Raw genomic sequence first — 22,418 nt, 5'->3', positions numbered from 1 at the left:
GTAAGTGGTAGGTCTTTGATCCTGTGCCTCACATCAGAGGCTTATAGGCCTCATTGCCTGGCAACAGGACCGGACCAGAGCCAACAGGCTATTCCAGAAACAATTAACATCAACAGAAGCAGCAGTAAGCATCGAGCCACTTTGTGGTTCCTAGAGCAGCGGGAGCCCTTGCCTCTCTGATCATCGTCCCCCACGCCAACCTCACCTGGGGCCTACAATCTTCCCTTCTCCCTGTCTCGTTGGTTCGTCCATCTCCTGGCCATTAGACCAAGGTCCTGCACGCCTCAGTTATCCACAGTGAAGCAACATCAGCTTGTTGGTTCCCGACGCTGTCCCAACAGCCTCGCAGGGAATCCTGACAGTTGTTCTGCCGAAGGCAAAATAGTGGCCCTGCGCCTTGTACCGCCCAGAACGGGAGCCAACTGTTGGTGGTGCTAGAATTATATTATAAGTAAGTTAGGCACCCTCTGGATGTTCTTCAAGACCTACTACGGTAGTGCTAAAGGGACCCTTCGGCCCACACTCGCTCGTACCCTCCTCTTCTCCCCTGTGCCCGTAAAAGCCCCCGATCCCCCGATCAGAGATTGATGTCTTGTTCATCTTTGCATCCCGGGACGGCACCTGGCACAAAACTGGCCGAGTAAATATTCCTGGAGTGAATAAATGGGTTTCTCATTCCACCTTTAGGTCTATATTATTTAGAGGCCAGGAATCCTCAGGATTCCTTTCTGGTCTCTGTCTTGTGTGTCGGTTTTTAATCTTCACGTTTCTTAACGTGCTGCAGTGCGTGTGGGTCCGCAAATATGTGTTCAGGTCCCTGCTTCGGGTTCGGCTGCTTGTATCCCTAGGAGTGCAGTTGCTGGGTCACAGGGTGGGTCAGCGCTTAACCCTTTCAGAGACTTAATTGGCCGCTTCTGGTGATGTCGGTTTCGGTGTAAAATGTGACCACTTCAGAAATGCTTTTCCTTTACTGGCTGGTCCAAAACTGGCACCCCACCCTCACCAACCCCCTGACACACTCAATCACGTCATCTCTGTTTTCTTCTGAAGGCGCTTACCGCCGGCCGGTATTTTCTGGTTTACCCGATCCTTCCCTGTGTCTACCCACCGGAAGGTCAAGCTGTCTCTTGCTCCCCGCTGCTCCCTTGGCACTCACAACAGCTCCAGACACACACGGGGCAGCCAGTCCCTCCTTGCTGATTGAATATGCTTTTTTTTCTTTTTCAGTATTGGACACAAATGACCGATTTCTACGAAAAATGACGATCGGGCAGGCACACACAGAGAAGGGGTATTCCCGGCAGGTACGTGGCGTTTCTCCGCGGGACCGGCTCTGTTCTTCCTAGGTTGGTTTACACTGACCCAGAAGCTGGTTCTCTGCTTTTCTCTTCTCGGTCCGCTGCCTGCTGTGGCCTGGGGGGTTCTCATCCTTTCAAGGCGTTGCTTCCTCAGCAGGACCCGGAGAGAATCAGGAGATGGAAAGGCCCCCAGTATTTTCTTACCAGCCTTTTCCTGTGTCATTGTAGTTGTTTATCATCCCGGGAAGAGCCACTCAGGGTGTCCCTTGAAAATAAATTTTTACATATTTTGCGGCAAATCTGCCAAGTTAACGCGACATCCACATAACAACTGACGAAAAGAAAATCCCAAACACATGACTCAAGTTTCGGAAACCAAAGGATAAACACCTCGTTATTTGGTTTCATAGCCTGAAGTGTTTTTGAGGACAGTGTCTTACTGCCCAAGTGCAGAAGGTGTTGAAGGTGAATTACGATGTTTATCTTCATTTTATTAGATCTCCAGTGTGGAGAGGGATGCTTGGGGAACATGAAATCGTTGTGCAATTTCTCAGGCCCGGCAAGCCTTTTTCATTTTTTGTGTGGGGTTTTGTTTTTTTACATATAATAAACTTTATATTTTAAGATGGTGTTAGATTTATGGCCTTTACATTGTCAGATTTTTATTAGGGAAAAAATAATCACTTTTACTGCAGTATTCAGCTGTCATACTTAATAGTCTTTTGGGCCGTTTGAAATATTTTGAATTAAATAGCTAATATGCGGATTGAATCAAGACCGGCTAAGCCCGTGCACCTTCCCCCCTCCACCCCCCAGACTCTTCTGCATCCTGGAACCCACACACATGAACCGATTTCCAACATGCTGGAAAACCAGAACCAGTGCCATATAATTTCAGGAAGCTTCTGAAAGATAGGAAGACATTCATTCATTCATGTTCATGTATGTATATACACGTAAAGAACAGAAGCTAGCAAGATTACACCGACCTCTGACATGAATTACTTCTGTAAAGAGGGTTGGGAATGAGGGGCGCAGTAAGGAAGTCCTCTCATGTTTCCTCTGTGTACTTTTGTACTGTAACCAGTACTGGAGAGATGGGAGGTTAACCATGGCTGTGGTTTGAACGCCTTGTATCTTTAGCTCGTTACACACGTTTACGCATCTCTCTGGTTTGCAAATGGGAAAAGCAGGCATATAATGTCCAGTGACTTGCTCAAGGTTGTATCTCATTGCTTTATGCATACATATTTTTAAATCAAAAGGGATTACATTTAAGAGCTTTAACTGGGTGTTTTTAAGCCATAAGTTTCTATTGATACATTTTTATGTTAATAAAGGTAGATCTATATTGTCATTTTGGAATGGCTGTGTGATATCTCACCTTGTGGACGTAGTGTAATCAGTTCGGCCAGTTCCCTGTTAATGGCCACGTAGGGTGTTTACGATGTCGGGCTGTCATAAGCTGTAGGAACATACACACATATTTGTGTGCCTTGTCTGATGACGTCCTTAGGACAGACTCCCAGATCTGTAACTGGAGAGTCCAAGAAGAAGCAGATTTCCCATGATGATACACATTTCTATCCATGTTACCTTCCGGAAAAGCCGTGTTGATTCAACTACTTCCAATATTGCATATTGTTCTTTGTTTGAATTTGTGAAAAACAATAAAAATCTCTTCATATAATTTTGAAATACTTTATTTGCAAAACGGAAATGAGCATAGGTACTGCATTCAGCCGATACAATGAATAAGAATAGTATTTAAATTGGGGTGTCTAGGTGGCTCAGGCAGTTAAGCGTCGCACTTTGGCCCAGGTCATGATCTCACAGTTGGTGAGTTTGAGACCCGCATCAGGCTGTGCCCTGACAGCACAGAGACTGCTTGGGATTCTCTCTCTCTTCTCTCTCTCTCTCTCTCTCTCTCGCCCTCCCCTACTTGTGCTTTCACTCTCTCTCTCAAAATAAACTTTTTTTTTTAAAGTATTTATTTTTTATATTTATGTAAAAAATTTTTTAATGTTTCTTTATTTTTGAGAGAAAGGGAGACAGCGAGCAGGGAGGGGGAGAGAAAGAGGAAGACACAGAATCCGAAGCGGGCTCCAGGCTCTGAGCTGTCAGCACAGAGCCCAACACGGGGCTGGAACCCACGAACCATGAGATCGTGACCTGAGCCAAAGTTGGTTGCTTCACTGACTGAGCCACCGACTCGTCTCAAAAAGGGAATATTTAAATTGACCCAATTCCAGTGGCTGAATTTTGAGGAGGAAGGCATGTTCTTTGTTTCTCTTTTAGTTCATTTTTAACGTTCTTCAAGGCGCAAAACCTTGAAATTATAATGATTACAAATGAAGAGCTTATATGTTATAAATTCTACTTATTATTACATAGTTAATATTATAAGAGTATCTCTAGTCTTATGTTTTATAAAGAAAGCCTCAGAATTTTCAGGCGTGTTTTATATGCACTGTTTATAATGGAATGGTGGTATAGAGAATCCTGAGTATGATACAGTGAAAAGTCACTGATTGGGTTGGGTTATATTGGATTATATATAGTTTGGATTGGGTTATATTGAAAATGTGATAATTGGGGCGCCTAGGTGGCTCAGTCAGTTGGGCGTCCGACTTCGGCTTGGGTCATGATCTCGCTGTCCGTGAGTTCGAGCCCCACATCGGGCTCTCTGCTGACAGCTCAGAGCCTGGAGCCTGTTTCCGATTCTGTGTCTCCCTCTCTCTCTGACCCTCCCCCGTTCATGCTCTGTCTCTCTCTGTCTCAAAAATAAATAAACATTAAAAAAAAAAAAAGTGATAATTGAACGTATTTGTGTTTGACTTTCAGGTACTATTTTTTCAGTACCTCAGTGACTAATGAAATCTCAACCTGGAAGTATCCAGAAAGTTCCTTATTTCCCTTCATTTCCTTTCTTGTCAGTGAAGGAAATGGACAATAACATGTCTCATAGGGTGACCCCGCCAGGGCACAGCCATTTTCTCCTTGTGTAAACTTGAATTTGTCCGGCTCACATGGCCCCTCAGGAAGAAGAGAATTCAGGCGGAGTCTAATGAAGTCATTTTTGTCCAGTAGGTTGGACTATAAAGAGGAGGAAGGCGCCTTCCTTGTTTCTCTTTTAGTTCCTGTTGGCTTATGTCCAGCCTGGAGTGAGATCCAGAAGAGGGACTAGGAAAGCCCAGGAACATTTCACAGAAACTAGCTCCTGTCCAGCGTTCGTTGCTGGGTGCTTCAAGGTCTGATGTGGCCAAGCCCTTGTGGGCAGCTGAAAATTGATTGTGTCACCTTTTGACTTGGTGTCCACACTGCTGTGTGAAGCTCTAACTCTGGAAAACTGGCCTCAGAACCATCTTGCGCTGTCTGCCCCTCAGCTCTTTGCTGGACAAATGCCACCCCCTTGACACACCAATGAATGACAGTGGAGGCGGTCGGCAGGTATTTATTTAGCAAATATGTATTGACTGCCCACTGGGTTTCGCACCCAGTCCTCCATGCTGCAGACCCAGGAGTAAAGCCTCCCCAGGGTTCTTGCCTTCATGGCACTACTTCCCGAAGTGGAGAGACAGCCATCAGACAGACAGTCACGTTAATCATTGATTACAAATCTGAGACATGCTACAAAAGCAGACCACACAGTGCCATGGGCGGGAACAGCAGGGGCCTAGCCAGGCTGAGTCCTACTCAGCAGAACAAATCAAAGAACAGTTGTGGCCACAGTAGGGAGCCCACCCTAGGGAGCACCAAGCACAAGACTGTACATGTTTCTAGACACTCCAATTACTTGTGAATGGAAGATGGGCCCATTGAGGATAGACCCCCAGAAATATTGGCCCATTGAGGACAGACCCCCAGGAAGATGGGCCTGTTGAGGATACACCCCCAGGAAGATGGGCCCGTTGAGGACAGACCCCCAGGAAGATGGGCCCATGGAGGATAGACCCCCAGGAAGATGGGCCCATGGAGGATAGACCCCCAGGAAGATGGGCCCGTTGAGGATAGACCCCCAGGAAGATGGGCCCATGGAGGATAGACCCCAGGAAGATGGGCCCATGGAGGATAGACCCCCAGGAAGATGGGCCCATGGAGGATAGACCCCCAGGAAGATGGGCCCATGGAGGATAGACCCCCAGGAAGATGGGCCCATGGAGGATAGACCCCCAGGAAGATGGGCCCATGGAGGATAGACCCCCAGGAAGATGGGCCCATGGAGGATAGACCCCAGGCCTGCGGGAGCCTACTTACTGAAATATGGCTCCTTGTACAAATGGCCATCCAGATGACATGGTCAGTGAGCAGTACTTCTGCTTTTCAGGCACAATTTGACATCGCAGTGGCCAGTGAGATCATGGCAGTGCTGGCCTTGACCGACAGCCTCACGGACATGAAGGAGCGGCTGGGAAGAATGGTGGTGGCCAGTGACAAAAATGGGCAACCCGTGACAGCAGAAGATTTGGTGAGTGTGTCCTTCTCAGGAACGCAGGAGAGCTCGCTGTGTCCCTGTGGTAGGTTCAGGAGAATGAGGGTTTTCTTCTTACCAGCGTGTGTCAAGGAAATTCAGATGATTTCTGCAGACACATTTGTCCCTCGCCAGCCTGTTGGTCATGCGGCAATGTGTTTGTACCTCTCTGCAGCCAAAGCACATGAAATTTATCTCCTAAGCCTTTCCTGATCGTTGCCTGTCCTGATCTCTGCTCCCTGGCTGGGGTGGGGCGGCCTCCTGTTAGCTCTCGGCTTTTTTTACAAAGGGTGATCTGTGCCAGCTTTAAATCGAGGACAAATCGCCTTTCAAAAGACCTAAGAAGTAAGCGGCTCCCCCTTCACGAAAGGGAAGCCAGGGACGCCTGGGTGGCTCAGTGAGTTAAGCATTCAGCTCTTGATGGCATCTCAGGTCACGATCACACGGTCATGAGATCGAGCCCCGCCTCGGGCTCCACGTGCTGAGCGTGAAGCGTGCTTGGGATTCTTTCTCTGACCCTCCCCCGCTCGTTCTTTCTTTCTCTCAAAATAAATAAACATTTAAAGAAACAAAAAAGAAAGGTGAAGTGAAAATTGGCCCTGGCTTCTTAACCCTGTGCCTTACATTTGGGCGTTACATCATAACACCGGATCTTGCCTTAATCAGTCTTCCCCATCTCGCTCCCTTTTGAGTTCAGTGATGCTCTTTGAGCTTTCGTGGTGTCCTGGCCCACGAAACGTGGCGTTGGAAAGCTGTTCCACGCTCCAAACTTCAGCTGACTTTCCCACATCCGGGTCACATACCATGATGGCAACTCGATGTTCCCTGGCAGCTGGAAACCAGTTGTGGGAGGAAAAAGGCAAATGAGTATTTTATTAATTCCAGGGGCTTCGGATGTAATTGGAATCCTTTGCCAAAAGTTACTTTTTGGCTGCTTCTGAGAACCTGACCGACTCATCACATAGGTCTTGTCAATCAAATATTAAATATGTCAATTAAATTAAATGTGTTTTTATCAGCAGTCCCTGGGATGCTTAGAATAAAGCTTAATGAGAAAACCCAAATCCAGGTTGCTGTAAAGGTATTGTATTTTTGAAACTGAGCCTGGGTGGCTCAGTCGGCCAAGCATCCGACTGTTGATTTTGGCTCAGGTCATGATCTCGTGTGAGATCGAGCCCCTTATCAGGCTTTGTGCTGTCAGCGTGAAGCCTGCTTGGGATTCTCTCTCTCTCTCTCTCTCTCTCTCTCTCTCTCTCTCTCTCTCTCTTCCCCTCCCACTTGCGCTCTTTCTCTCTAAATAAATAAATAAATAAATAATCTTTTTTTTTCTTAATTATCAATATCTTGTCAACTGTGTAAGCTAAACATATTATGGTTTCTGTATCAATATATTTCTTTGTATGTTCTTTTTTTTTTTTAATTTTTTTTTTTTTTTAATTTTTTTTTTTTAACGTTTATTTATTTTTGAGACAGAGAGAGACAGAGCATGAACGGGGGAGGGGCAGAGAGAGAGGGAGACACAGAATCGGAAGCAGGCTCCAGGCTCCGAGCCATCAGCCCAGAGCCTGACGCGGGGCTCGAACTCACGGACCGCGAGATCGTGACCTGGCTGAAGTCGGACGCTTAACCGACTGCGCCACCCAGGCGCCCCTCTTTGTATGTTCTTAATACTGGGTATTAATAAATATGTATCAAGAATAGTTTGGAACTTAATCTGGAAATATTGTTTCCCTAGATTTATTTTGTGTGTGTGTGATACAAGTCTCAGATCTGGAAATAAACCCAAAGTTGACTCTTTGGGGTCATCTTTTGCCTTCCTTGCTCATAAAAAGCACCTATTTCTTCCAATTGTGTTTCATCAGCCTGGAACTACCAATAGTTAGTCTTTCATAAAAAATTAAGGAAGGATTTTTAGAGCATCTGTCTTTTCATTTCACTATTTTATAGCTTTTTTTAAACACATTTTTTTAATGTTTATTCATTTTTGAGAGACAGAGACAGAGCACGAGCGGGGGGAGGGGCACAGAGAGAGAGAGAGGGAGACACAGGATCTGAAGCAGGCTCCAGGCTGAGCTGTCAGCACAGAGCCCGACGCAGGGCTCGAACTCACGGACCGTGAGATCATGTCCTGAGCCCAAGTTGGACGCCTAACCGAGTGAGCCACCCAGGCACCCCTGTTTTATAACTTTTTATATACTTTGCTCTTGGTCAAAAGGATTTATGTATTGCCATGAGAATTGGAATAAATGGCTTCTGGAAGTTTCTCATAAGACGATCGCTTCTGCCATCCTCTGGAGGAATGTGTCCACACTCTGTCCCCCTGGACTCAGCAAACGGACCAGAGTGGCCATGACCGCACCAGAGCTGCTCTCTTTGCTTGGGCTCGATGACAGTCAGTGTGTTGGGTGCAACAAGATAAGAGGCATCACCCACGCGGAGGGAGAATGTAATTGATTCACATATTTTGAAAAGAGGAAGATCGGCTAGATTCTGCCACCTGATACATTGAGATATGTTTCATGGCATTTTTATCTTTCAGGGGCGACATTGCCGTGCATTTACTCCTATCGTAGCCTTACAATCACGGACGAGTGTTTTGAAGGCATTTGCCCAGTGTCTGTAGAAGAGGTGGAAGGGTTTTGTTTTGTTTTGTTTTGTTTTGTTTTGTTTTGTTTCTCTAAAGCTCCCTCTGTGGCCTTCTTTGGCACACTTTTTCCGGTTGTTCTCAGATTTCTTCCCTGTTTCTCCCTTCTCCCGTCTTTTCCAGGAATGGGGAAGGGGATACAGTAGGGGCCTCACCCAGAGCTTTGTAGCACTGGGAGGGGGCAGTAGCCACATTTTATACACAGGCGGCATCGACTCTGTTCCGGGCAGACAGGCAGCATGAGAGATGGAAAAGGAGAAGCCTTCCAAATGTAGTTTTCTGAGTGCCTCTGGCTCTGCGGGATGAAACACTGGGAAACCAAGTGTTCGTTGGTTGGTTTGAGAAAAATGGGTGCTTTAGGACATTCCCCTTTATCCTTCTCCATTCCCACTCAGTAAATAGCCTTATTGTCATACTTTGTCTGATTTCTTCAGGCAAGAGTATAATCTCTGATAATGAAAAAATAATGTGTGTTTTGCCAGAAGACACTTTTAGGCAGACTGAAAGATCTGCTGTATGGCAAGCCTCTTAAACACCATCAAGGAAGGTGTTTTTTAAAAAAAAAAAAAAAAAAAAAAAGCAGGGACTGCTACTTCTCTATCACTTCACATCTCAGAATGGTTGACATGCATTCAGGTGGGGGAGAGAAGGATACGGCCGCCAGAGCCGTGGTACCCATAGCTCCGAGCTGAGAGCAGCCTGTGGGAATGCCCACCTCCAAGGCGGGCTGGTGAGAAATGGCCGTGAGATTCACCTTTGCACGGATGATCTTTTGTCAGTCACTTAAAGCAGGTTTTTTTTCCTCTCTCCTTTAGGGGGTCACAGGCGCATTGACGGTTTTGATGAAAGATGCAATAAAACCAAATCTGATGCAGACCCTAGAAGTAAGTGATTTTCTTTTTATAGAAATTGTTGACAGCGTTTGCATTCATCGGATCGCTTGTGCACCCCCCACACAGCGTGAGCGTTTCCAGCCAACGTGAGCCCGCAGGGAGCATCCGAAAAAGTCCTTGGTCCTCCAAAAAAAAAACCAAACAAACTTAAAAGTGTATTTACAGATTCTTTCCTTAGGTAATGCAGTACTAATTGACTGGAGTGGAGACTTTAAAACGCCATATCTAACACCTCAGTAAGTTATGTAGCCACGTTTACGTGATGTTTTCTCTTTTGCCTTTTTTGGACTTAGCTTTTCATAATCCATTAGGTTGGGGTTTGGGGGGATTTCCGCCCCCAGCAAAAACACGCAGCGTATGCCAAGAAATGCTCCCCAGGCAAGCTTTTGTAAGATTTGCCCTGCCCTTGTCTTCATCGAACTTAAATTTTCTCATCAAAATACCCGTATTCCAGTCTGGTTTTCTGGTCACTCAAGGGAGGCGGAGGCAACCAGAAGAGAAGGAAGGGGCAAGACAAACAATATCCACCCATTTATTCGTTCATTCAGCTGATAGAACGCTCGGCTTGAGCGTACCCTCTGCCGTTCGCTAACCGTGACCTTGGCCATGCCTCTGTTCTCTCCCGTGTGAAGGGATGATGGTACCGAAGACTAACTTAATGGGGTCATTATGAAGGTTCGGTATTCATCTAACACGCGACACAGGCAGGCCTTGGAGCAGTGGCTCAGGACAACCAAGTCCCTGCCCTCTCGGAGCTTGTGCTTCAGTGGGGGAGACAGATGGCAGAGAAGTGTGTCGATATGTAGCATGTCAGCCGCCGGCAAAGACTGAAGAAGAAAAGTCAGAGGGGTTGAGGGAGCAGAGAGCGATGTGATGTGTGTGTGTGTGTGTGTGTGTGTGTGTCTGGCTGGTGTCTGGTGACCAGAGATGGGAGCAAAGCAAGAGACCGAGCTGTGTGTGAGGAGCAGCTTTGCGGGCGGAGGGTGACAGTTAGTGCAAAGCCTTTGGGCAGGAACGTGCTGTGCAGTCGGAGGGGCACCCGCCGAGAGCAGGAATCCAGACGCAGGACACCAGGACAGAAATGGTGGAACCAGACCGAGCAGGAAGGTGCACAGTTGAGGGCGCGGGGAGGGGAGAGCGCGAGCACCTTTCCGTGGGGCCTCTGCCTCCCGCAGCGTGAGCTCCATGCGACCAAGTGTGCGTTTCTCTGTCCCCATCCATGTGGCCTCTTCGCGAGGTCTGACGCAGGTAATGTTTCTTCCTTCTGGAACACTTGGTTCTTCTGACTTCTGTGGTGCCTTGTGTCCCTGGACCTCCTGCTGGCCTCCCCTCCGTTCCCTTTGCTGGCCTGTCCTCAGCTCAGCTTCTGAATGTTGGCGAGTGTGAGCCCTCCCTTCCCCCACCATCAGCCACGTGATGACCCCCCAGACTCGCATTCAGAATCTCCTGACCTCAGAATTTCAGAGTCGTAGGTGCACCTGCCAAGAGCCGTTGCGTATCAAACTTAGTTATCAAATAGGGTCTTTGAGTTTCAGCCTGGCCACGGTTCCAGCCAAAGTCCTAGGAATCATCCTGGAGCCTGTCTCCATCCCTGCAGAGGCTTCTTCCGTGTGTGTGCCCGGCCTCCAGCGTACCCTCCCGCCCAGCTAGCCTCACTGCCTCCACTCTCCCTTCCAGAATGCTTTCTCTGCTCCGCCACCCGAGAGCTCGGAAACTGAATCGGGCTCTGTTGCTCTCCTGCCTAGAGCCTTGGGTGGTTTACCCTGGTCCTCCCTCTGGCTGGAAACCTCGCAGGGTCTGGCCCTTGCCTGCCTCTTCCCCCATCCTCCCTCTCCCTGCCCGGGACATCCCTTGCAGACACCCGATTTCCCATGTCTGGTTCCCTCCTGTACTTTAGGACTCATGTCCTTTATTGTATTTATTTTTCTTTCCGAGGTTTTATTTTAATTCAACTTCCTTAACATACGGTGTAGTCTTGGATTCAGGAGTAGAATCCAGTGATTTGTCTCTTACACCCAGCGCTCATCCCAAAGAGTGCCCTTCTTAATGCCCGTCACCCATTTAGCACATGCCCCCTCCCACCTCGCATCCAGCACCCCTCAGTTTGTTCTCTGTATTTAAGAGTCTCTTCTGGTTTGCCTCCCTCTCTCTCTGTTTTTATCTCTTTTTTTCCCCTTCCCCTACGTTCTCTGTCATGTTTCTTAAATTCCACATAGGAGTGAAATCATATGCCCTTTACATATCAGCATCCTGGAGAGGCCTTCCCGGGACACTGCGTCCAACCCAGCCCCAGTCCCTGTGTCCTGTCACTGTCCTGTCATTCTCTGCACGTCAGGGAGTGTCAGCGTAAGAGTCCCTACTTCTTTGTTCATCCACCAGGATGAGAGCAGGACCTCTTCCACGTGGTTCATCACCGGATTGTGGCTCCTAGAAAGTGCCTTGCGTGTATTAGGCGCTCGGCAAGCATTTGTTGAATAATTAAATGACTGCTGACTAATTTTTACTACGTCGCTCCTAAAAATACAGATCTGTGTAATAAACAACTGAGTGAATAAGAAAAAAGCTTAGAGACGTGACCCTGCTTCCTCGTAACACTTCCCCCTCAAAAATGAACATACTGTTATCATCATTATTTGGGATCATCAGATTATTGTTTTAAATAATTATCTTTCTCAAATTAAAAATTACCTGCACTTTATAAGATAATAACCCATTCTGAAAGTCTAGTTTCCATTAGGGAATGAGTCAGTGGGCCGGGCTGCTCCCAAATGATTCTTGTACTCACATTTTGTGTCCATTTTTCACTTAAGACCAGGCCATTTGTCATTACGTTAACAGACAACGGGCATTGCTTAAAAAAATAACAAAACAGCATTCGGTTAAAATACCTGCATTTATGAACTCTGCTATGTGGGTCCTAACCATTCCCAACGAACCTGGCTAACGAGTGGCACTAGGAATGTAAGTCAGCCTGTAACGTAAAAACCATTGTTCAGTATATGGATGGTGCTTTAGTGCTCATGTTTGAATACCCTTGACTGTTGGTCCCCTAGCAGGTTATCAAGGGTTACCTTACTACTGGTTGCCAGGAGACCCGTAGTTCTCCGTCCTGGCTGCACGTTAGAATCTCCTGGAAAGATTTAGAGATACTAATGCTAGGCTCCACCCAGACCAAGTGAACCAGAATGTCAGGGAGGTAGCGCCTGGGTATCCCAGGTGATTCTCATGTATGGCCAGAGTAAGAACTTCCCTGCGGAATATTTTAAGAAGACAGAGAAATGGAAATGTCTTAACATTTTAACCCTGGGTGAGCCATATATGTATCCATGTGCTGTCCAATATGGTAGCCTTTGGCCACACGTGGTTATTTTTACCTCAATTACTTTAAATTGAATACAATTTCAAATTTGGTTCTGCAGTCGTATGAGCTACCTTTCTATTTATATAGTTATTTTTAAAAAATTGGGGGGCACCTGGGTGACTCAGTTGGTTAAGCATGCGGCTTCGGCTCAGGTCGTGATCTCTCAGTTCGTGGGTTCGAGCCCCGCGTCGGGCTCTGTGCTGATGGCGCGGAGCCTGGAGCCTGCTTTGGATTCTGTATCTCCCTTTCTCTCTGCCCCTCCCCTGTTTGTGCTCTGTCTCTCTTTCTCAAAAATAAATACTAAACATTAAAAAAAAATTAAAAAGATTTTTTGCTAGCTACATTTTAAGTGCCCTGTAACCACATGTGGACAGTGGCTATTATGTTGGATGGTGCGGCTACAGAATACTTCCAGCACAGCAGAAAGCTCTTTTTCCTTTCTTTTTTCAAGGCACGCTGCCGTATGCGGCACCTTGTTTAGAAAATATTCAGATTTGGGGGTTTTTTTTTGTTTGTTTTGTTTTTAAGTAATCTCTATACTAAACATGGGGGCTTGCACTCACAACCCTGAGGAGGCTCTTTTATACAAAGCTCTCTGAGGGCTCTGGTAAGCAAATGATTAATTGAGGTATTAATCTTTGGAAAAATTGGAAAAGTCCATTAAGGAGGATATCCATAGCCTTGTCATCATGAGAAACCAAGACGGGTCCTGCATTATTTTCCTCTGTGTTCTGCATATGAAATAAAGTATTGAATTCATGGTAGGTATTTCTATATCTTTGGACCAGTCACAGAGCTCCTTAGACTAAGCATTCAACTCACTGTACTGTATCATAGCCGCAAATATTAGGTGAGTGTGTGAGCATCTCTGGATTTGAATGTCTAACAATGATCTATAAAGTTTTCCATTCAGACCCCGTGCTATAGGAATTTCAAAACCAAGGCTCTAATGCTGCTTTAGTAATTAACCTGCTGTGTGGCCTTTAGTTTTAAATTAAAACACTGCCGATCTAGTCCTTACAGTGGTTATCTCAGGAATAGTGAAGTGTTGATGCTGATCCAGTCATACCCTGTCACAGCTACCACCACCAGACCAGTGTTTGATGCTTCTCAGACCAGTGGACCCACTGAGTGCTGCTGTGTGTAGACAAGTGAAGGCATCTGCCTTCCCAGGGATGGAGCCTGTGACGTCCCCACTACGCTTTCCCCGGCTCTGCTACCTTAACACAGGCAGCCATATTCCAGGACGGCAAGGGGAGATGGTGATGGAGACTTAGTGTTTTCTTCAGAGCATTTAAAAGGTTTATCTGTGGGGCACCTGGGTGGCTCAGTAGGTTAAACATCAGACTTCGGCTCAGGTCATGATCTTGAAGGTCATGGGTTAGAGCCGTGCATCAGGCTCTGTACTAATAGCTCAGAGCCGGGAGCCTGCTTTGGATTCTGTGTCTCCCCCGCTCTTTGCCCCTCCCCCACTCGTGCTCTGTCTCACCCTCTCAAAAATGAATAAATACTGAAAAAAAATAAAAAATAAATAAAAGGTTCATCTGTACAGAAGTGAGAAATTACAGATAGGTACACAGAGAGATCTGGACACTAAACACACACATAAATATATCTGTCGGCACCTATGTTTGGATTTCAGATTCCCAGCTTTATTTTTACAGACATTTGTATGACCTCACGAGGACCGTGTCATTGTCCCTCCTGAGGACTTCGGGAAGAAAAGTAAATAGAGAACTCACAGAGTGGCTTTGATAAACTCTTCTCTTTTTCATTCTCAGAGATGACTTTTCTTTCACTGCCTTTCTTCCTGCTTTTGTTCAGCTTTCTCATCTTTGAAATATGTTCCGCCAGCAGCCCATCATGGTTCATGGGAATTTTCCATGGCTCCCAGCCCCCCCCCCCCCCCCACGCCACATCACTCCCTGTCTTCCCTCCTGTCAGTAAAGGGGCAGCCTGTATTTTCACAGGTGGGGCCATGGCTTCGTGTATACAGACCCCAGTGGCCCTGGCTGGGCTCGAAATAAAACCTGAGCATTTGATTGCATGTGGATAAATTCCTTTAGATAGGGCCACAGTCTGCTCTCCCTGATGAAGGACAAGTGTAGAAATGGCATTTAGAGTGAATATATTGGCAGATTTTCTTTACCGACTTAAATCTAAAGGTTTTGATAATTCCCTTATATTGTTGTGGGGTTTTCTTTTGCCTGTTTAGTAAGAATTGCTCTAGCATTTGACCAAGAGGGACAATTTTCTTTGCTTTTATTATCTGAATAGTTACCGGGTTTTTAACATGGAAGCCAGTGAAACAATGAGAAAGACTTAGATAGAATTTTTACAAATCAGAAGAGCAAATTTATTGTGTAAATATAAAATTAGGCTCTAGTGAACTTCAACGTTACATGGTTGTCCTGCCATTCCACACAGCTCATTAATTGTATTGATTTTTTTTGCTTTCTTTCGATTTTTCTAGAAGTGATTGACTTCTTTTGGAACGAAAAAATACACCTAAATAAGCCTCTTAGACCATCAGGGTCTAATTCTGTTCCTTTAAAAACTGTAATGCCAAATACTGTGAAGGGAGGTAAATAGTTTACTTCACAGTCAGTGAGTCAGCTGAGTGCTTTCTCAAAGTTATAGTAGGAAATAATCAATTCTTACAGCTTTTCTCCTAGTTCAGCATTAAATGTCGGATGACCACTCTTGGAGAATACACCAGGAATTTGGCCCTTTGGGAGAGTCGGGGTGTTTTCATTTTCTTTGAGAGAATTTGGGGTTTTTTTAATTTCTTTTTAACGTTTATTTATTTTTGAGACATAGACAGAACGTGAACGGGGGAGGGTCAGAGAGAGAGAGGGAGACACAGAATCCGAAACAGGCTCCAGGCTCTGAGCGGTCAGCACAGAGTCCGATGCGGGGCTCGAACTCACGAACCGCGAGCTCATGACCTGAGCTGAAGTCGGACGCTTAACCGACTGAGCCACCCAGGCGCCCCGAGAATTTGTACACTGACTGTGCAGTATTGATAAAAGCAGAATGGCTTCGGTGACTCACCGCCTTGGTTCATTCCTCCCTTTGTCTTTGGGGGTTTTAATATGTCCTTCAACTTCCGTAGGGAACACCTGTGTTTGTGCACGCTGGCCCCTTTGCTAACATCGCCCATGGCAACTCTTCAGTGCTGGCTGACAAAATCGCGTTGAAACTGGTTGGCGAAGAAGGATTTGTGGGTAAGTCATTTCTTTGTAAATTTAGTTGTTGTAGAATATGGAAGAGGTCTAAAAGTCGGTGGCAGAAAAACAGCGATACCCACTCTAACCTGAAACATACTGTCTCAGACCCACCTTTCACAGAGGGTCTCAATATTGGAAAAGCCCTGTGGTCTGGTCTATACTAGATGTGGTGATGGAACCATAGCTTCTCACGTCAAGTCCGTATGGGTTTGAATATGAGGCCTGACACTCGCTGGCAGAGCGATCTGGGACACATTTTTAGCGACCCTCTGAGCCTCAGTTTTCTCCTCTGTAAAGCGGTGATTGCAACATGGTTTCAAACCTCGTAGAGTTATTATGAGAACCAAGTGAGATGATTGATCCATTCAGCAAATATTTATCGCGAACCTAGCATGTGCAAGGCATGCCACTCGGAGCCTGGAAACACATGACGAGCGAAGCAGACCCGGCCCGGCCCTCGTGGAGCGTAGGTACGGAGTTGTCATCTGTGTGTGAGTAACAGAAGTACCAAACGTCCGCCGTCATTAGCAGTAGAAATCAGTTTGCTCTTCCTCAGATCGGAGGATTAGTTTGTGTCTGACGGAGGGGAGCCTGCCGCCCATGGACTTGGAAGATTTCACTGGTAGGACTTCACACTGTCTGCTGCTGCCAAGCTCCCCGTGGCCGTGTCTGCTTCTCTTTGGTTTCCATTGGCCATTCCAGACGGAAAGGGGGGGCGACTGCCGTAGACTACATTCTACTGCTGGCCCCGATGCCCCCCGCGAGGTTACGGCAACAAAAGACAAACAGGTAACAAGGAGTCTTGGTCTAAACGCCAGAATCTGGCATCAGACAGACCGCACCGGCAGATCTTCACGCACCAACGGGTGATTTCCACTCGCCATGTTGGTGCCTGTAATCGTCAATCAAGTCTCACGGTCGTGGCTTTCGCGCTAATCACGAGCCTCCTATCGACCTCAGAGAAGTGAGTTCTTCCACTAGAAAAGGTTCTGCCCAGCCATTATAAAGTTCATTCAGGGTTGTTGAGACTGTTTTTAAGAACTCCCTGTAGGCATGCAGTCCGGATCAAATGAGAATTTATGTGGTTCATTCCTCCGGGTCTGTACTTGGCTGCTGGGGTACCAAATCCACTATAAGACTGGCTAGACATGCCGTCGAAATGGATTTGCTCGATCGATCACAGCATAATTGCAGAGCTAATGGACAAGGAGTCTGCACAGGGCAGGCACTGAAAAGCGGGGTGCTTCTGTGAAGTGGTGGTCCTGACGCATCCACTCCACAAATAAAAGAGCTTCTAGAAGAAAGCACTCTGTTTTGTGCCGACAGAGCTCTCTGTACCGATCTTTACTTTGTCCTCATGTATTTCTAGAATACGCGTTTCCGTGGCAAAGCATCTTTAAAGGTGTATGCTGAGGGGGCGTGCAAAACATACTAGCTTCCCGTGTGACCTTGGACACACCATTAGCCTCTCTGGGCGTGTCCCTGGGAGACATTCTCACGTGAAAAGTGAGAAACTGGACCAGACGAGGAATTGCGTGTGGATGGGCAGCCGTGACCCTGAGATCGAAGCTGGGGGATCATGACCCTAACTGGTAGTTACCTAACTTCTCCAGGGTTCAACTTCCTCTTTTGGTAATAGAATACCTTGCAGTAATGTAATGAGTACTATCAAATTAGGAATTGCTGTGTAAACCATGGAGGACCAGGGAAATGTCAGTGATTTCGCTGATGATTTCTGTGACCTCTTCTAGTCTTAAGGGGCTGTAAGCGGGGGGAAAAGTCAGTGCCGGAAATCTGTCCCCTGCCAGATGGTTTAGGGGACCGGCTCGAGAGTTGGTATCTGGCTCCTTCCAAGTTGGGTCACTTCAGGTAACTTAACCCTTCTTAGCCTCAGTTTCCTCATCTGTAGAATAGGTCTTTACATAAGACTCGCTTCACAGCTTTGAAATCAGGTTTAAGTGAGACTGTGCACGCTAAGCCCTCGCACAGCGCCTGACAAGGGGTGAGAGCAATTCTAAACCACTTATCATTATCATCCTCTCCGTCGCCGATACGTGACTAATCAAGGTTAACTTTCCCTTTTTTTCTTTTGTTTCTTCTTTTCCTTTGGTTAGTGAGTTTATTTTTAACTGTGGGAGAATCCATCTAACATAGAATTGATCGTCTTAGCCATGACTAAGTGTACCACTCAGTAGTCAAATGCTTCCGTGTTATTACAGAACCATCATCACCATCCATCTCAAGGACTCTTCATCTTGCGAAACTGAAATTCTAAAAAAAAAATTTTTTAATTCCTCTGATCACTTTCTGCCATAAGAATAGCCTCATTTTAATTTTAAAAAGCGTGTGTGCCGTCTCGCACAAAAATAAGACAACTCCAACTTTCATCCATATGTAAGCTTCTCCTCTCTCTTACGTTGGACCTGCCTTTGACCGATAACGGGAAGGGGAAGGTGGCTTCTTCTCTGTCCCCCATCATCTTGTCCTTAGTCCCTCAGTCTGCCTCTGGCCCCTCCAGGGTTGAAGCTTTGACATTCAGTGGTACCCATCCGGTCTCTTCCAGCAGAGGACCCACACTCTTGGCAGAAACCCTCCGCGCAATATCCTTTTTAGACAGTCCCGCTGCTAATTCAATACCTGATCTCCAGGCATCATAGACCTTCAACCCGTGTTCTTCCCGTTGGTGGGAGTACAGTTACACACGTCTCACTTGAGTCTCTGTTCTTTTGCCAGGGGCTGTTTCCTTTCAGCCTGCAGGCTTACTCATCCCCAGTCGACCACTGTGGGTCTCTGCCTCAGTGAGCCTTTCCAGTCCTGCTTCTAAAGCCTCACTCTCTAGCTCTGCACCCTTTCCACCGGGGGGTGGGCAATGGGACTCTGCACACTGGTCATTTTCTTTGAAGAAATCCTTTCGTGGCTTCTAACTTTGAAACTTCAAGGGAGCTGTTGGGCTGAAGGATGCAGAATCTGTTTCTAAACAATGTCTTTGCAAATGTTGCTAGGTTTAGTATCAGCCTTTAGTGCGAGAACAACTGACACTGTTTGGGGGCTTCAGACAAAAGGGAAACCAAAAGAGCCCCATTTTAACATCGTCTCAAGGAAGATAAATGCAGGAGACCTAGGTTTATCTGAAGCCTGTGGGAAAATGTACACCCTTAGAAGAGTCATTGTTTATAGAAGTCTGTCTCTCTTACTGTGTAAGAAGCCCAAACCTAGGAGAAGAAGATTGATAATTTGGATTATATTTAAAAATAAATTGTGGGGGCACCTGGGTGGCTCAGTCAGTTAAGTGTCCAACTTCAGCTCAGGTCATGACGTCACGGTCTGTGAGTTCGAGCCCCACGTCGGGTTCTGGGCTGACAGCTCAGAGCCTGGAGCCTGCTTTGGATTCTGCGTTTCCCTCTCTCTGTACCCCTCCCCCGCTTGCTCGTGCGCACGTGCTCTCTCTCTCTCTCTCTCTCTCTGTCTCAAACGTAAATAAACATTAAAATTTTTTTAATAAAAATAAATTGTGTCTGATAAAAGATAGGGGATTTAAAAAACAAGAGCGTGAGTATGAAAAAACATTTGCAGAGGTAATAGACAAATGACTAACAATTGGAGTATATATGAACCACCAAGGATTATAGATTGATTTTTTTAAAGCAAGTAATCCAGTAGAGAAATGGGCAAAGGGTTTGAAAGGGTAATTCACAGAGAAAGAGCAATCTGACAGAATTTCTGGGTCAGACTGAAAGTGGGCAAATGATCTGGCATTTTCAGTTCTATGTAATACCCTGGAGAAGAAGTAACCGAAGATTTATTTAAGTCCTTTGGAATAATTTACTTGAGTACACGTTCATTGAGCTCCTGCTATATGTCAAGTAACGTATGGTAGAAGCTTGGAATCAGATATGTAGGACATGTTTCTTGGCCTGCAATAATTTACAATGTGGTGTGAGAGATAAGCCCATAAAGAGAATCTCGATGGAAGTACAATGCACGTATGAGATTAGGTATCATACTGATGAATGAAGAACCTTCAGAGATGACGGGCATCTCTTACAATTTTCCGCACACTGCAGGTTTCATGAAGTACATTTAGTCTAAGGTATTTCTGTGTCCCAGCACACACAGGAAGGGAATTATTTTGTCTACTCTGCAATAATTATTCCAAGATAATGGAATCAATATTCCATTTAGACTTAAAATCGAGTGAAGTTTATTTGATTACAGTTGGCTCTCGAACAAGTTGGGGGTTAGGGCACCGACCTCCATCCTGCGTAGTTGAAAATCCGCATGTAACTTTGGACTCCCCAGAACTTAACTACTAATAGCCTACAGTTGACAAGAGCCCAAACACAGTCAACGAACACATATTTTGTGTATTGTGTGTATCATACACTGTAACCTTACAGTGGAGCCAGCTAGATAAAATAGTATTAAGAAAATCATAAGGGAGGGGCGCCTGGGTGGCTCAGTCGGTTGGGCGGCCCAACTTCGGCTCAGGTCACGATCTTGCGGTCCGTGAGTTCAAGCCCCGCATCAGGCTTTGTGCTGACAGCTCAGAGCCTAGAGCCTGCTTCGGATTCTGTGTTTCCCCCCAACCCCTTCCCCCCCCACTCCCCCACTCGTGCTCTGTCTCACTCTGTCTCTCAAAAACAAATGTTAAAAAAATATATATTAGGAAAATCATAAGGGAAAGAAAATATTTTTATAATACTGCAGGTATCGAAAAGAAAATCTGTGTACAAGTGAACCTACCCAGTTCAGTTCAACCCCCCGCTTTTCACCAGCCAAACGTGATTGCGCAAATTTCTCAGACTTGACCAGAATAGTCCATGAGAATTTGGGGGAGCATGCTGTGGTCCCCGTGATCGCCATCTCTATTTCTCCTTTAGCCAGTAGTCCTGATGGGAGTCCACTTAACCTCCACTCGTTGCTATGAAAGCAAACATTTCTTCGGCACCAAACCCTAATCATGGGTTATATTTTGAAAAAGGAGAAGAAGAAAGAAAAAGAAAACAACATTGAGTTTCCAGGCTTTAATAAATCATCTCATTTTTAAACTATTTGTAAGGATTTCAAACTTACACAGGATCCTTGGTTTTTTAAATTTGCTTTCTGTTTTCGTAACTTGGTTTTGACTCCCATTTCGAGTGAATACCTTTCCTTCACTCTGGACTTCAGCATACGCTGGTACGTCTTTATAGCCAGGAGTTCTTAACTGGTGGTTACCAGCCATCCCTCCCATAATTAAATACAGAGTTATATACATAAATATATGGTGTGGTTTTTTTTAAGCTTATTTATTTTGAGAGAGAGAGAGAGAGTGGGGGAGGGGTAGAGAGAGAGAATCCCAAGCAGGCTCCACACGGTCAGCGCAGAGCCCAACGCGGGGCTCGATCTCATGAACCTTGAGGTCATGACCCAGGCCGAAGGCAAGAGTTGGCCACTTAACCGACTGAGCCATCCAGGCACCCCTGTATTTTTTTTTTTTTTTTTCAACAGAAGGGCTCCCTGATTCTCATTACATTTTCAAAGGTGTCCACGACCCAAAAAAGATAAAGACTCAGGGTCTTCTTCTCGTGGCCCAATGGATGCCATGCGCCATTTCACCATACTTGCTTAATAATGATCTATACGAAGATTTGGTGGCTTTTGAAGTTCCACCCACATTTGACGTTCAGTGCCCTCTTCCAAAGTGCTGGTCAAGATGTTGCCTAAATTGACTGTGTGTCTTCTTGTCACCTGAACACAAACCCACAGCGGGTTCTCCACACGCCGCCTGGGTACATAAGCACGAGAAGATAGTACAACAAAAGGGCACATTAGACCAATGCCCAATTGAATCATCCACTGAGCTTTGCCCTGAACATTTCACGATGAGGACTTAGAGTTCAGAATAAATAACCATGGTCATTCCAAGACAAACCGAGGAAGATTGGGAAACAAGGCCTCATTAATATGTTCGTTACAAACACTGCCGTTCTCTGAACGGGTTCCCGAGCTCCAGACCTGTATCCCAGCCCGGTCGCCATATGCATTCCCTCTGAGGCCTGAGACCATTCGGTGGGGTGGGTGCTGGTATCGTTGTTCTACAGATGACACAACTGAAGCCTAGAGAGATTACAAACTGTGTCCTCTGACATTCACCCAGTCAGTGATGGAGGGTACAACCTCAGGGCCCCCCTTGCACCAAAGCCTATGCACATCATCACTTGACTCTGTCTGCAGTGATTTTCTCCTCTCTCTTTACTGAGTTGCATCTTCTTAACGGTCCTCTTCCTTGTCCAGTGCCCCTTTTGCAAACCGTTTAGATCTTACTCCCTGGGCTTCGGGAACCTCCGCTGGCAGTTGCCCCCCAGTCACCAGCGTATTGTCTGTTTCCGTTTTCATTGCCATCAAATTTTAAGTATCCTTTCATTTTGGAGAGAAGAGGACCAGACCAAACTAAACATTCTGAGAATTTCACCCAGCCTTTAAAAAAATCTGATGTCAAGTAGCCTTCCAGCTTTCTAAGCTGGAATTGTCCCCGACCT

At 46.1% G+C, this 22,418-nt stretch overlaps 1 protein-coding gene across 1 annotated transcript in view; it reads left to right on the top strand.

The window, feature by feature from the left end:
• The window catches only part of MTHFD1L (methylenetetrahydrofolate dehydrogenase (NADP+ dependent) 1 like), a 184,451-nt gene that overhangs the window by 59,221 nt on the left and 102,812 nt on the right, over positions 1–22,418 (top strand). The window contains 4 exon segments of the mRNA XM_053904385.1: positions 1,228–1,304; positions 5,626–5,766; positions 9,229–9,297; positions 15,783–15,894. Of these exon segments, the coding sequence (XP_053760360.1) occupies positions 1,228–1,304; positions 5,626–5,766; positions 9,229–9,297; positions 15,783–15,894 (399 nt within the window).

Source organism: Panthera pardus, unplaced genomic scaffold (genome assembly GCF_024362965.1).
Source record: "Panthera pardus isolate Hobbes unplaced genomic scaffold, ASM2436296v1 HiC_scaffold_17, whole genome shotgun sequence".
Taxonomy (NCBI): Eukaryota; Metazoa; Chordata; class Mammalia; order Carnivora; family Felidae; genus Panthera; species Panthera pardus.
Note: the sequence above shows the minus strand (reverse complement) of the source record. Positions and strands in the feature narration are given on the sequence as shown.